The 15,968-nt window shown below is 46.2% G+C and overlaps 1 protein-coding gene across 1 annotated transcript; it reads left to right on the plus strand.

Annotated features, from left to right (window-relative positions):
* The first annotated feature begins 9,675 nt into the window (after positions 1–9,675).
* LOC135910788 (innexin inx2-like) lies at positions 9,676–12,123 on the plus strand. The gene has a single exon (XM_065442884.2). The coding sequence runs from the start codon at positions 9,765–9,767 to the stop codon at positions 10,887–10,889; it is 1,125 nt and encodes a 374-aa protein (XP_065298956.2). The 5' UTR covers positions 9,676–9,764; the 3' UTR covers positions 10,890–12,123.
* Positions 12,124–15,968: the final 3,845 nt, after the last annotated feature.

The following is a 15,968-nucleotide window of genomic DNA, read 5'->3' on the forward strand; positions in this document are numbered from 1 at the left end:
GTTCCGAAGTGTAAGATCCCTAATAAAACAAGTTTCCAAGGTAGCGCCACTCTTCCTTTCCTGCTCGTATTCTCCTCGAACCTCCTCCTCATCGCTGCATGGAAGCGCCCCCAAGAAAGCTCAAAACTAGTAAGGGCACGCATAAAGATAGGAATATTTGTTATTCGCTTTCACATCGGTTATGATTACTTCTTTCATAAAAGCGTTATTTAACACACAGAGTAAGTACTCGTTTAGTTTATAGTACAAGGTATATTATATAAAGAAGCATAATCTGTGCAGTCCAACTGCCAACACTGTGAGGGTTGTATTTGACACCACTAGCCATGGTGTCTCGCATGCTACCTCGCGCGCGCCCGCTTCGGTTCAAATTCACGCTTGTTGCTTGCTCTCTACTCCCACGGCAAGAAATAAATGGTGAAGTGAGTCATAGCTTAGTCTCATCTCATGCTGTGTGAAGGACATCAGACATGTTTTATAGTTATTAAGATTATATATTTTAAGCCCACGTCTTCGTCCAGCGGCTCTGTTCCCCGCCTATCCGGCGGCGCTGCCGTGAAGGAACTAACCCTAAAGGCGGTTTCGCGGCAGTGCACATCGCGCTGCCATGAAACTACACTTTCAGGCAAAATTTGCACTGCCGTGAAGCCGCACTTCAAGTCATAATTCGCATATAACTTGCACCCCTGGTTGGTTGTTAAATTTAAAAAAAAAGGTTTTGGTGTGTTTTGTACGTTCAGAAATATGGTAAATTTTAAAACATCATAGACTGCTTTGGTTTTGAACAGCAAGTCGCAGCAGACAACTCATAGCCTAGACAAGGCAAGGACGTATTCGTTTACAGTCGCTTACTGATTTCTGTAAGCCGCCCGGCCGATGTGAATAGAACTGCGCTGATGCGGCACTAAGCCGTAACTTTGGTGGCTAACAGCCCGCGAAACAGCGCAGGTTAGGCCTAACCGTCAAGGCAAGTGTCAAGCCGTCGCGGGAAGTTTGCCTCTCGTCGGTTTTGGGCCCCAGATCATTTTCACTGGCCAGCCTGAGGACTACAAAAGGGGCAAGCGTGCCTATCAAGTTCGTCTGTGCGCTTACAGAAGCTCCTGCTACAAGAAAAAAAAAATAAATTGGCTCGATCACACCTATAATGTGAGTGGAGTGACAAGAAGTGAAGAATTAATCCAGAGCACGAAACAGATACGTATCCTTGGTTACAGATATATAGCGCCGAAACCATTTCGGGGAGCAGCATAGTCAACTTATCCATACTCGTTTATTTCCTTCTGAACTGAAGCTTGGCAAAGTCATCCCAGTTTAAAAAAAAAATGCGATAGCTCATTATTGCAGAACTACAGACCTATTTGCATTCTACCGTTCTTTGGGAAAGTTATTGAGAAACTAATTGAAATACGGCTAACGAAATACCGTTCTAAATTTAATATCCTTTCTGCATGCCAGTTCGGTTTTCGCCATAGATATTTCACAGAGCTGGCACTTATTCATCTTACGGGCCAACTAGAAAAATTAATCGGCGAAGGATTTCTCGCCGCCCCAGTTATTAAGGACCTAACGCAAGCATTTGATAGCATAAATCATAATATCCTAAGCTCGAAGCAATTGGCTTTTGCGGTCCTGCCCTTTCGCTCCTAAAAAGCTACTTATATAACCAAGTTCAAGTTGTTTCTGTTTCCGGTGCTTATTCTCGGCAGCGAACTACTAACATCGGTGTGGCCCACGGCTCCATCCTGGGGCCACTTCTGTTTATGGTTTATATTAATGATTTACTTAATTGTCTTTCTTCTACAAAATGCATTCTGTACGCTGATAATACCACAATATTCACCTTTCATAAGGATATCTCATCTCTCGTTAATAAGCTAAATGCTGAGTTAGAAAACATTCTAAGGTTCTGTAATGCTAACATGTTATCTATTAATCAGCGAAAAATAGCTTCCATTCCACCTATCAGTTTTGGTCCCCACTGCCTTCATCCAAGTTCATGTTAATCCTTCCTTGCGTTGCTCAGTGGCTATGGTGTTGGGCTGCTGAGAACTAGGTCGCAGGATCGAATCCCGGCCACGGCGACCGCATTTCGATGGGGGCGAAATGCGAAAACACCCGTGTACTTAGATTTAGGCGCATGTTAAAGAACCCCAGGTGGTCGAAATTTCCGGAGCCCTCCACTACGGCGTGCCTCATAATCCGAAAGTGGTTTTGGCACCTAAAACCCCATAATTTAATTTAATTTTTATCTTTCCTTGGTATTCTACTTGATTGTAATTTGAAATATCACAATCATATTGCTCACATAAAAAAGAAAATAGCCTACCGTATGCGCATCTTAGTTAAAGCACGCCCTTACTTCTCACGTACCACATTAATCTCCCTTTAGCACTATTTTGTCCACTCTCATATTACTTGTGGTATAATATGTTGGGGAAAAACCTATAATACTCATATTGCGTCTCTACAGACAGTTCAGAACCGAGCCATCAGAATAATTACTTGTAGTTCACGCTTTTCCAATGCCACTTCCTTACTGCACGAGAATAACATCCTTACCATTTCTGGGCTCACTAAATACAACCTAGGCATTTTCCCCCCAGATTTGTGCATAATGAGTTACCATTGATCCCGTTTTCACCACCTAACCTGACAATTCATAGTACCACCAGATTCGCGTTGAACAACAATTTTCTTTTACCAAGAATCAGCAATAACTACGGTAAACAAACCGTGGAATTCACTTTCATGTCAGTGTGGAACACTCTTCCTCTGATAATGAAAAACGCAAGATCGTTACACCAATTCAAAAGGGAACTAAAAATGCATTTATTATTGACAGACTAATGAAAAAATTTACTTTAATCGTTTTTCTGTCCGTCTTTTTCGTGTTTTTCCTATTTGTTTGTTTTTGTTCTTGTAAATAAATTACTGGTACTTTCTTCCCATACAATCCTTCTTGCTACCATTAGATAAGCTAAACCTTGTTATTATTTGTAATCAATTCTGTATATTGTTCTGTTAACGTTAATTTCCTGTTGCTTGTATACTTCCTTATTATATGCTACTGTTGCTTTGAGATGTAAACTATCATAACTGTTCTTGTACAGGAGCTCCCGATGCAGTCTTTGACTATGGGCGCTCCTTATGCATCTCCTTGTTCTGCATTTCATTCTTCTGCTTCATTGGGTCACTTGTAATGTGACCCAACTTCTGACAATAAATTCTGATTCCGATTCTGATCCTGACACGGAGGCATTCGTTACCTGTGACTCTCCTCTTCGTGGAAAGTTTGGAAATTTCCTCGCCAACAGGTAGATACGATGGTTTTCATTGATGCGGTCTTGTGTGTCCGCCGACGTCGGCGCTGCGGTGGATATCGCTGTATTGCTCCTTCATGTACCAGATCCTTGAACAAAAGGCTCGTACGTACCACAATGGCCTCCGAGATTTACCCCCGCGTGCGTTTTCGAAATGCGCGCCGTAGTGGATCTCGGAGGCCATGGTACCACTAACGTGCGGCTGCGCGTGCTCTACCTTGAAAGAGATGTGCGTAGGCTAAACAGTCCAGGCGGGCCGAGGTCTGATGGCTTCGTTTGAGCTGTGTTGTTCTCGTCGCTTAGTTCCCGTGGAAGCGTGAGGCGTCACGAAGGGGGCAGTACGTTCGCTCCTGCTGTCGCTCTTCCTCGCGCCAGCGTTTTGACACGCGTGTCCGCAGTCATCGAGTGAGAATGTGTTCACGTCTGCCTATGCGCGCGTGACATATGTTTGTTAATTTAGTTAGCAAGCGAACGTTTACACCTTTATACGGCCGATAAAACTACTATCCTTACTACGTACAATGTCTATAATTTGCTATCGCAATCGATGCTTCTCCTTACAGGTTAAACTGAGACTTGTCCTGTTCTCCTACTTCACGTTTTTATACTTTGCGCCAAGAAGAGTACGTTTAGTAAGTCTAAACACCAACTTGGCCATGAACAAGTAGTTTTGGACATACATGCACGACTGTTATAGTATTCATGAGCTCATGACGTCTGACGAGAAGACGTTATGCATGCATGTGCAGAAACGTACTCATACTATGTACGTAAGCTATGGAGAGGTACCTAGCTGGATGACAATAAGTCGATTATTATAAATTTCTTGTCATGCTAGGTACGCCTTGCACCAATTATAGTTCAGCTGGAGCCTGCACCACATTATTGAGGTACGTTAGACTTTAGAAAGAGGGCTACACTACGCCCTCGGCAGTGTTTCCTGTAAACTCTAGCCACTTTATAACCGGAGGTTGTTATTTCCTCATCGCATAAATCATCGTGTAACCCAGTGGCGCAGTCAGGGGGAAGGGGGGGGGAGGGGCACCGGTAACGTGCCCCCACACTCCGAAGTGTCTTTGTTAGTATGCCGCCTCACCAGCTCCCCCACTGTCCCCATCCATAGACAATCGCGCACCTCCTCCCTCCCCCCCCCCCCACCCTCAGTAGAAGAGTAAATAAATAAGTTGAGCGATAATAAGTAAGCGCGAAGAAGTCAGCAAGCTTTCTCAGCAACCTCCTGTAATATTGACAGCCTGCACATTGATTTGAGAAAAACGAAAGTAACAATTCGCGAGCGGGACAGGAAGTGGGAGCACCTAACGCGCACTCAGAAACTTCGACAAGTTTGCTGGTGGATTGATCCCAGCTGTCACGCACATTCTCAATAAACGTATCATCAAAGCGTATACGTACCTACTGTCCGTATTATTCTGATATATTATTGCGAAATGACGTGGTCGCAGCCTAAAGCTTTTTACGGGCAGCGCGGACACGGTTCTTCTCTAATAGTATAATCAACGTCTTTTGAGCTTGGATGAGCTTTCCAGCCCCCTCCCCCCCCCCCCCTTTTTTTTTGTGTAGTCGGCGCCTACGACCCAAAGCGCTCCTTTCCAGGGTCTCTCAACTCAATGTAAAGAGACATTAATTAACTTAACGTATTTGGTGCAGCATACAACGTAACAGCCGTGCCCAATGCAGATTTACTTGCATTGCACGTCCTAAAAAGGAGACATGAGCCGTCGGTTGATACAACGAAATCTCCCGCCGACATTGCTGCTTCTCTGAACAGCTACGCGATGGCGACACCACCCCGCTAGACATCGACAGTCTGGTTTAGTTTTCGTCTCATTTCATGCTAGGTATGCACAGAATTTTGCGCACAGGCAGAAACCTTCGCATACAAACAGATAAGTTCCTTCAAATCCAAAACATCTCACAAGAATCTATGTCTCCACGCGCACATGGCGACGTGTCCTGCGCAGTATCTTGTCCAGTTTCGGTAAGGTGCAAGTGGTACCGATATACGGTAGCGAAAACACCTTGCCATGACAAATTGATTTAAGAATTTTCGAAGATGAATTCAACTTAGGAGAAGGCATTTTGCACCACCGTAACCGAGTTGCAAATAATTGATCAGTGATTTAATATTTCCAGTTAGCACAGCTGGTTCCTTTAATGCGATCAGCCTTCCGTGGGGACTTCACCCAGTTTGCAGTATGTGCCTAACCTCTTTTCCATACCTATAGCAGTGACACTTATACAGATTGGCGACGTTACATAAAAATGTAACCGATTACAATTACAATTACTTCATTTAAAAAATGACTCGCCGTCCCAGCCCTGCCAAAGTGAATGTCCAGCGAAGCTGTTGAAAATTCATAAGCCCCAACACTCAGTGAAGGTGGATGACTAGCGAAGCTGTGTAGCACACGGCAAAGAGGTGACACAGAATTTTGAACAAATGTGCGAAAACATTTTTATCAGTGGTCATCGTGACAAGAGGTACGCACACAGGTTTATTTTTATACATCCACGTTCATTCGTGTTATACATTCGTTATATACATTCGTGTTTTCATTTCGCGATATACTAAGGCAAAGAATTTGAGACCGGAATCACCGCACCGACTGGCAGTGGGCCAGTGCCGTCAGCGCCTTCGCAGAGGGAGGGGCAGTATGGGAACGCTGGCATGACGAGAGGCAATGGAGCCAGCTGTGCAAGAGGACGACGACGACGACGACGAACGCGCGAGAAGTGGCACGAGTCTTCGCTGCATGATTGTGATGGCTTCTGCTCACACAGATTTGTTGACGGACACTGAAAATCTACAGAACCCTAGCCATAAACAGCTTCGTTGCAAAACCATTACAACTGCTGAGGGGGTATGCAATGCTTTATTGCTTTAAAGTAATGGCAGTAACGGCAATTTTGACAGCACGCCGCCGCTGGTCGTATTGCCCTTTCTTTTTCCCTTTGCCGCTCCTCGTATTCACGCTGCTCCTTGGGAGTGCTATGTGTGGCCTGTTCATAGCGGTGCTGCAACAACAATGAAATCAGTCGCTGGGCTGGCTCTTTTATATATACGAAAGGCTAGTGACGTCACTTCGCACGTCACAAGCTGCCGTCGCCGCGGCAGCTTGCACAACAGTAATATTTACGGGGAAACGTATGCGGGGAGCGCTACGTACTTCTCATTGTTATCAGGAGCGCTTCATGATCAATTATGTAGATGTTTGTGTTCGAGCGTGAAAGAAGCCCGCAAATACGCGCAAAGTGCCTCGAGCGGCCAGTCACGCGTCAATCTTACGCGCATTTGCGGGCTTCTTTCACGCTCAGAAAAAGATTTTATGTAGCACGTACTGAGCAATGGAAAGTTGTATCGGGAGTTTGTCATGCCACTCTACAATTTTCTCATTGACACTTTTCATCGAATTATAATATTTGAGAAGTTGATCGATTAATTAAGGCTAATTATCTAATTAGGCGTCATGAAAGAGCAATTGTTTGAGTATTTCCAAGCAACGGCACACAACATTACCTTTGTTCTGTCCAGCTACGCGGTATTTGCATATTTTTAAAACTCTGGCTAAAGTTAGCTGGGACACCCTGCATAAGGTCTTCGCACAAAAATACAAACTCCAGCGAAGAAAAAAGAAACGTTATGCAGAGCCCACGCATTGTGGGAATCTATATTGCGAAGAATATATTCAAGCATCTCTATCTAGCATCGTTTGGGGTTCTGCAAAGTAGTACAAGGCGCGTGCCTGTGTAAAGCGACCAATTGTGTGTGAATGGGTGTATGTGACGACAACAGTAACGCTATGGCACAACAATGACAGTAAGCAGACAACGGCGACGACGATGACGTGACAACTGATTTATTGTACCCTGACGAAAAAGCCAGTCAACCTGTTCCTTAAGGGTATGGGGCGATCCCGATTGCGGTACACTGTCACGTGGTGTCCCAAAGCTCAAGCTGCCAGAGGGAAGCACTTGGGAAAGTAGGCTGATCCTGACGACGGAGGGAGAGGGGGTGCAAAGTAACATGGCAAAGAATGCTTCACATTAGAAACGCGGTTACGCAGAATAGGCCTTCCGTGGCCTTTCTCACTCCAGAAGATGGACAAAAGCAGACGGGAACTACATCGTAACTCCTCAGTCCACTTCTCTTTTCCGGTCCCGTCAATTACACTTTGTGCATGTGCTGCGCTTCGCCAACATGCCCAGAGGTGCACTATAGTCTGCACTATTCAACAATCTTGCCTTCGATGGGGGCGAAATGCGAAAACACCCGTGTGCTTAGATTTAGGTGCACGTTAAAGAACCCCAGGTGGTCAAAATTTCCGGAGTCCTCCCCTACGGCGTGCCTCATAATCAGAAAGTGGTTTTGGCACGTAAAACCCCAAATATTATATTATTATTATTATTCAACAATCTTGTAAAATAATGTTGTTTTATTGGAAGGCAAAAACACAAACTATATTGACGCACAGCAACATATAGAACCCGTATCAGATAGTAAGCACATCAGATAGTAAGAACAGATAATACACTACTACAGATACCACTTCCTCGACACTTAGAGACATTGTACCATCGTCTTCGACTGAACGTGGCATACACGAACAATTATCTGTACCGCATAGGGCTTACCACTGACCCATACTGTGATAACTGTCGCAACTTAGAGACAATGGAGCACGTGTTACTAGAATGCCCCGCGTACCGCGACGAGAGACAATTTTTTTGAGCAACAAATGGACTTGATTTGCCACGAACCGTTAACGTTACCGAGCATCTTAGGTCCAATGCCCGGCCCTTCAACACAGCGGCGGGTTTTGGATTTATTGTTCAAATACCTGTCAGAAACTGGTCTAATAGGAAAGCTTTAAAGATTGCACACTTCATATACAAAAGTCTAAATTTACTCGCCATGTCACCTGTAAATATTAGTATCAGGTCCACTCGGAGATTTCATATTTATTTTTATCCTCTTTTCTCCCACTCTCCTCTGGAATCATTTAATCCCATCCCCCATCCCTACACAGAGCAGCATGCCCGTGGTTATATAGGCGCCGGCAAAATTCTCTGTTTTTCTAATAAAGAGCCCTCTCTCTCTCTCTCTCTCTCACACACACACACACACACACACACACACACACACACACACACACGCACGCACGCACGCACGCGCGCACACACACACACACACACACACACACACACACACACACACACACACACACACACACACACACGCGCACACACACACACACACACACACACACACACACACACACACACACACACACACACACACGCGCGCGCGCGCGCACGCGCACGCGCACACACACGCACACACACACACACACACACACACACACACACACACACACACACACACACACACACACACACACACACACACACACACACACACACAGTAGCTGGGACTGGGACACACAGCTGGGACACACAGAAGCTGGGACTGTGTGTGTGTTTACATAGTGTGCTACATGCACCCGCCGCAACTGCATGCAAAAGATGGACAGCTCGTTTTGTCTTGTAGCCTCGTCGTCGTATAGTCGGCAGGTTATATGCACTGGTCTTCGTTGTTTCGCTGCAATATTATACAATGATCGAAGGATTCGAATCCCACAATGGATAGCAAGGCTTGTGCAACATTTGCTGACGATGGTTGGTGCTTTCGTTTGAGGAACCTCTGATGCGTTTGGCGAAGCTTTCAAGCGCTTAACAGTTTTTGGGGTGGGTAAAGAGCTACAAAGTTATACAGTAAAAATATATATTTCTTAATTAAGATAATTGAGTAGAGATTTAAATGCGAAAAAATCGCTGGCTTTTTCTTGGTCGGAGAGGGAACTGATATCAAGCTCCACGACCCAAAATGAATTTCTATATTTTGGTAAAGAACAAGCGATATTATGGGATCACGTATACAATCATAGGAGTAAGCGCTTTGACTTGTTCTCTACACTCCTCTCTCCTTTTTAACTTTTTGTTTATGCGTTCATTTATAAGTCGCGTCGTCCCGCCTGCTCATAGTAAACCGTCTTGTTTATCGCAAACTATGGTTTGATTGCTTTTCATGACCTGAGAAAACAAGTCTGGCTTTCGGTACTGATATCTAAATTTGAGGGTGATTTTCTGACTTTTACATAACCCGCAGCCTGTTCACCAGGTGACGCCATATCACCTGGGCTTTCCACGCAAACTTGTGCTTTTCTGAGTCTTACATAGTCCGTTGTCTGTTCACCAGGTGACGCCATATCACCTGGGCTGTCGTAGCCCCCGGTACCATGTGCAGCGTATCGGACGGCGAGGCCACAAGATAACACCGATAAGGGAGGGGTCCGCCACTCCACCGGCCGCGTCGCCCACAGCCCCGTCGAGGATCCCGGCAGCCGCGGGCTGAACAACGCCGCCATGGACAAGCTCTTCTTCACCGACTCGTTCAGAAAGATCCTGCGAGTGGGGAAAGTGCAGACAGACAACAATGTCTTCCGGCTCCACTACCGCTTCACGGGACTGTTCTTGCTCGCCTGTAGCGTGCTCGTCAGCGCAACGCAGTTCTTCGGCAACCCGATCTACTGTGTGGCCCACGACGCTATACCCGAGCCGGTGATGAACACCTACTGCTGGGTGGAGGGAACCATCACCCTGCCCCGCTCGCTGAACGCCACAGTGGGCAAGCAGGTCGCCTCGCCCGGCGTCGACCAGCGCCGCATCAAGGACGGTGACGAGGTGATCGAGCACGCGTATTACCAGTGGGTCTGCTTCGTCCTGTGCCTGCAGGCCATCATGTTCTACTTTCCACGCTGGCTCTGGCGGAGCTGGGAGAACGGACGCGTCCAGGCGCTCCTCCTGGAGCTGAACAAGCCGCTGCTCGAGCACGAGAAGAAGCAGAAGCAGGTGGACGACGTGGTGGACTACTTCTACCGGCACCGGAGCCAGAACCAGTCGTACGCGCTGCGCTTCTTCCTCTGCGAGCTGATCAACTTCGTCAATGTCATCGGCCAAATGTACTTCATCGACAAGTTCCTCGGGGGAATGTTCTCGACTTACGGCGCCGACGTCATCCGCTTCATGAACGAAGACCCCGAAGTGAGGGTTGACCCCATGATTCGCGTCTTCCCCAAGATGACCAAGTGCCGCTTCCACCGGTTCGGTACCTCGGGAGACGTGCAGAAGCATGACTCCATCTGCCTCCTCCCGTTGAACATCATCAACGAGAAGATCTACGTATTCCTGTGGTTCTGGCTCATCATCCTCGCCGTGGTCACGGGAATCGCGCTGTTGTACCGTGTAGTCGTCTGTTCGTTCCCCCGCTACCGGTACCTGCTATTGAAGACCCTCAGTCGCATGGTGCAACCCAAGACCATGGATCAGCTGGTGATGAAGGCTGCGTATGGCGACTGGTTCGTACTCTACTTGCTGAAGGACAACATCCAGGCGCACCACTTTCGGGACATCGTGATCAAGCTTTCTCAGAGGCTGGCAACGGAGAAGGACCCGGATTACGTGGACGGAACGCTCAACTCCTCAGTATAAACCACACCCACCTTTGCGACTTCTTGAACAGCACGGCGAAATATGCGGCTCGGTGCGGTACCATACGTGCAAACATCGGCACGTCATCGAAACTAAGTCGTTTCACACAGTGATTTTTCCGCATATACCACTTCCATACAGACTTGTAATAACTGTGTGCATTTGTTCATTTTAATAAGTAAAATGGTACGTTCTGGATTTTATTAGATGGCAGTCGATGACAGGATCGAGCGCCTCATTTTTCTTATATAATTGTTTATGAGGCTCCGAGTGAGTGCTTCGTAAACCTCTGAATGCTGATACGAATATGTACTATTTTGGCAAATGTAAAACAGATTTATTGGAACTTTGAGAATTTTCATTTTGAAATTACATTGCATTCCAAGTTGTTCAGTGGCTCACTGACGAAGCATCAGAGTATACTGCTTCAGAAAAGCAATACAAGCACAGACGCTACGGCACTGCCGACTTTAGAGATCTTCAAAGAGCGCTTAGGGTATAATGCCGAAACACTTGTTGACCTCTCTTCGTCGTTAGAATGGACTTCCAACCAACGAAGAAAACCTTTTGTAAAGTCGAGGATGGATTTCAACCAGGGAAACATTATGCACCAACAATTTAAATGACTAAGGGTACACAGCTTATCCTTTAAAGGCGTGAAATCTGATTCTGGAGAGAACGCACCGACCCTGTGACGCTATCGACTTTAGCTGCTTGTTATGCCCACTCAACCTTATTTTTGATTTGCGCATCCACCTTCTCCACTTCGATGCTTGTCTTTCTTTTTTTAATGTGAAACGTGTACCTCGTTAGTTAGTGGCACAAACACGGTTTTCAGGTCACTAATGCAAATATTTTAGTGTGGGCCGCATCGCAAATCACGAAATGACCGCGTTTTTCTGAACTTCCCAATATACAATATTCTAGCTGTGTTCGTGTTTTGGTGTTCTCGTTCATTACATTTCTGCTTACCAGCACACGCTGTGTTTATCACTTTTTTATGAATCTTCATTTGCACTAAATGGTATAGAGAATGTGCTTTGAACTGCTCTATGCTTCCTTTCGTAACAATCGATCGCCGTTTTTGATCCCGTTCACGCATTTATGTGCTCTGGGTTGCCTCAATGTTGGTTCCTGTATAATGTAACCCGATTGATCTCTGCCAAACTCTGATTCACGGCCACAAGATACCGTACGTGTAATATGCTCCCAACAATAAACCCAAGTGACTTGATGATGATGGTCAACTGTGCTAGTTCATCAGTATTTTTTAGAGCCCTTGTCTGGCAGTCATGCCCGTAGCAACAGCTAAGTATATGCAATGCTCCAAGACTGACGCTTCACTGTGAAAATGCCTTGCGCACTGGCACAGAACACTGATATCTCTCTATCGGGGCGTTGAGGTTGCAAATGACAAAACATTGGGGAATATTGCCTCAAGCAGACTTAAACAAATGGCAGATTCCTTCGGCTGTTCTAAGAAATAAAGCAGTGATAATTTTCTGGGTCTCTCGAAGAGCAAATTAGACTGACACAGTGAAGCATGATTGGCAATTTATTTTCACAAATAAATAAATAAATAAATAAATAAATAAATAAAATATTTATTACAGCACTTAGGAAAAGCTACGGAGACTTTGTTTTACTAGTACTACTACTACTACTAATAATAATAATAATAATGATTATGATAATAACAAATTATGCGAAAATCTGTTGTAGCAGATAGCGCAGTTCCGCCTTCGCAGCAAGATTATGGTAATGCGCATACCCGCACCTTTCATGGCAGTGATCAATGTGCTAATAAACGTTGGTATCTCGAAGCAACTTGCAAAAAAATGAATTCAGAACATGTGTGTATGTTCTGAATGCATGAATGAAGAAACGAAGTCTGTCATTCTCCGAGGCCTGATCATTTAGTTAAATTTCTTTTTCTAGCGTGACACAGACTGCCGCAAAAAATCGCTGCAGGGAACTTTGGCGCTGCGATTGGTACACGCTACCGTGATAATGATGATTAGTACATGGATTGGTGTAATCTTCGAGCATGAGGCTTCAAACGTCCTTGAGTAGTTATTTATTACCGTTTATCTTCCTCAGTCTCTAGGCATTCATAAATTTCTAAAAACAGTAAGACAGTTCGTCTATCTGCCCAGAAGCATGATCACTGAGAATTGTTGTGTTTATAACACAGCATTTTTTTTTCTTAAGGTGATATGTTTGCAAAGTCACAAAGCGGGTTGAGCCCCCCACTACGGCGTGCCTCATGATCAGATCGTGATTTTTGGCGCGTAAAACGCCAGAATTGTGTTGCCTGTCATTCCCGTGCTGGCTGAATTGCCCCACTTGCAGTTTCCGTAGACCTTAGCACCATAATTCAATTTATAGTAATTTTTGGTGGAAACATTATGACTGGTCCAATGGCAAATTTTTCCGCCTGGCGAATGAAGCGCCATGCGCAAACGCAAGACGCAGAGGAGGGCTCATCGTATCTTTCTATTAGCATGATTATCTAGCAGAGTGTTACATATCGTTCGATCATTCCTGCTGCTGCCCAAACGGATGCCATCTGCGCATGCGCGAATCGCGGAGTGTGCGCAAAGTCGGCCCCCGGCAGAAACGCCAATGTGCAGCGTCAACTGTTCAACGTTGTTTTGTAATGCTGTACACTTCAGTATAGTCGGGACCTTAACGACTTTATAGATGATCGACACCTTCTGCTTGCTTTCAACGACGATCCGAACAGCGCAGGAAACGCACTTCTGCACGGTGGGCATTGAAATACCCGCGTCTTGCAGACGTGCGTAAGGAACCAAAGTTCCGAATGTACTGCAGCAATCCGCCTTTTTTTCATGGCGCGACGGCGCATGCGCCCTGCCCTAGCGGATTAGTCGCGAAACATATTGGAAGGGTCGCGCGCGTGGCCGTAAAAAAGAAAGAAAGGAAGGAAGTGCTCGGACGCTCACTGCTGTAAACACGCGTGCCGTGTACCGCGTTGGAACTCCACGTGGTAGCTCGACGTCCTTGCAGTGCCGAAAACACGCGTGGTGTAAGACTGCAACTCTACTTTGAAACAGAAAGCGCGCAGGGCCTCGTCCAAACTGCACCCTGCACCACGTAGTTGCCGGCTTGCATTGACAGCTATCAAATTTAACAAAAAACCCTTGCGTTACACTTGAGCGACTGTTGATTAATAACATCACGTTGCTGACGAAATCTTCTTGCAGCGTCGACCCTGACTTGCAGGTGGTGGCAGCTCGTGCCTGACTTCACGTACTCGTTTAAGGCGCGGTAACACTGGGCCGTCACGACACCGACAAGACGCTGACGCCAACGATTGATCGACTATTGTGCGTCACTGAAACCATTTTATTAGACCAGGCCGACAATGACGCAACCAATGAGCGCGAGTTGTCGTACTGCGACGGGCTTTTTTGCTGACGGCACCGACAAAATCAGCGCGCCGACCATCGTTCGACCGAATCCCGCGCGATCGGCCGTCGAACCGACAGCGCGATAGCGAAAGTGTCTTCGCTTGTACGTATAATTAATCGAGCTCAAAATGAGTCAAACATGCCTACCAAGTTGAAATGCACAGGCTTCAACCCTCTCAAACCGTGCACATGGAGTTTGAGACACTGTTGACAACCCGTTGAGCGAAAGTAAGCCTGGCGCCGTCGAGTTCGTGCGCCCGCTATAAGTTTACCGGCGGACCTGAACCGAAATGTATAGCAGTTAGCAAGGTAGGAACTGTTTTTATAGTTCAGTTCTGACCTTATTAATTTGAAATCAACTACACTTCGCTTCGCACGTAGCGTACACAATAAGCGGCAAGCGGCGACATAGCGCTGTACCAACATCTGCATACGCCACCGTACCCGTAGGCTGCCGGTCGCATTCGTTACGTAGATAGGTGAGTCTGTACGTGTTGTTATGCTGACGCGTTTCTTAATTTCAAGGATGCACTGCTTACCTCTGCGTCAAACGGGAAACAAGAGGCACTGCATTTGGTACAGCAGCAGCATAAGCAACCGCTTCGCTCAGTTACCAACGGTGTCAGCTATAGCATCGGCGTTTTAACGAGGGAAAAACACAGCTTATAAATGAGCACTTATGCGAGCACAGTTTTCTCTAATGCTTTATGGGACGCGCAAACGGTAGGTATTAAGGGGCTATAGAAAAGCGAGGAAGGAAGGAAGGAAAAAGTGGAGAAAAAAGGAAGGGAGGTTAACCAATTTAGCCTAACCGGTTTGCTACCCTACACATGGGAGCGGGATGGGGGGGATGAAAGATGGGGAGAAGAGATAGAGAGCACATAACACGGCACACACATCGTTGGTTACAGTCTGTGACTCTTGCGGGGTACGTGACATCGCTGTCACAGCCGCTTGTCCAAGCCCGTCTCCTTTATAAACCGAAGCAGTCCCTTCGTCGCCTTCAGCTGCGATGTCAGTAATAAAGTAACAGGCCATAATATCTTAATCTGGATTACAGTTGCCCTTGTCTAAGTGGTTCGGCAGCTCATAGTGACTCGTCTCATGGTGTAACAACACGGCGCATATGCACAGATATGTATGTTTTGCTACGTTTTGATATTATTTCACATCAGCGATGCACCTTTTCTCCAATATTTGACGCTAACAACGATCTGTGGCAGCAGGTGTCAGTATACAAACACGCTATGCTAAACTTCGACGACTCCTTGAATATGTGAAATGTCTAAATAATGCGTGAAAGTAATACAAAAATCGAGCTCCAAATGCATAAATCAGCGACAGCAAACTCCAGTTGAAGCAGCCGTATCGGCAAACGGAACTCGGCATGCTTTTATCGGCCGCACTGTTTGCACAACAGCGCACTCAGGCCTGCTCACCGAGTAGTCGGTGAGTGCTACATGGCTTCCAGGTACGACATGCTGTCCCGAAGAAGCCATTACTAATAATTCGCGATCCAGGAAACGCACAACCGACGCGCACTCAACGTGGGCGCTTGTACACAAATCAACCGGCGAAAGCCCCGGCACCCTTCCAAAATGTTTTCAGCGGCGTGCGGCAGAGGGCAGCACAGGAAAATGAAAAA

This window comes from Dermacentor albipictus, chromosome 5 (genome assembly GCF_038994185.2).
Source record: "Dermacentor albipictus isolate Rhodes 1998 colony chromosome 5, USDA_Dalb.pri_finalv2, whole genome shotgun sequence".
Lineage (NCBI taxonomy): Eukaryota > Metazoa > Arthropoda > Arachnida > Ixodida > Ixodidae > Dermacentor > Dermacentor albipictus.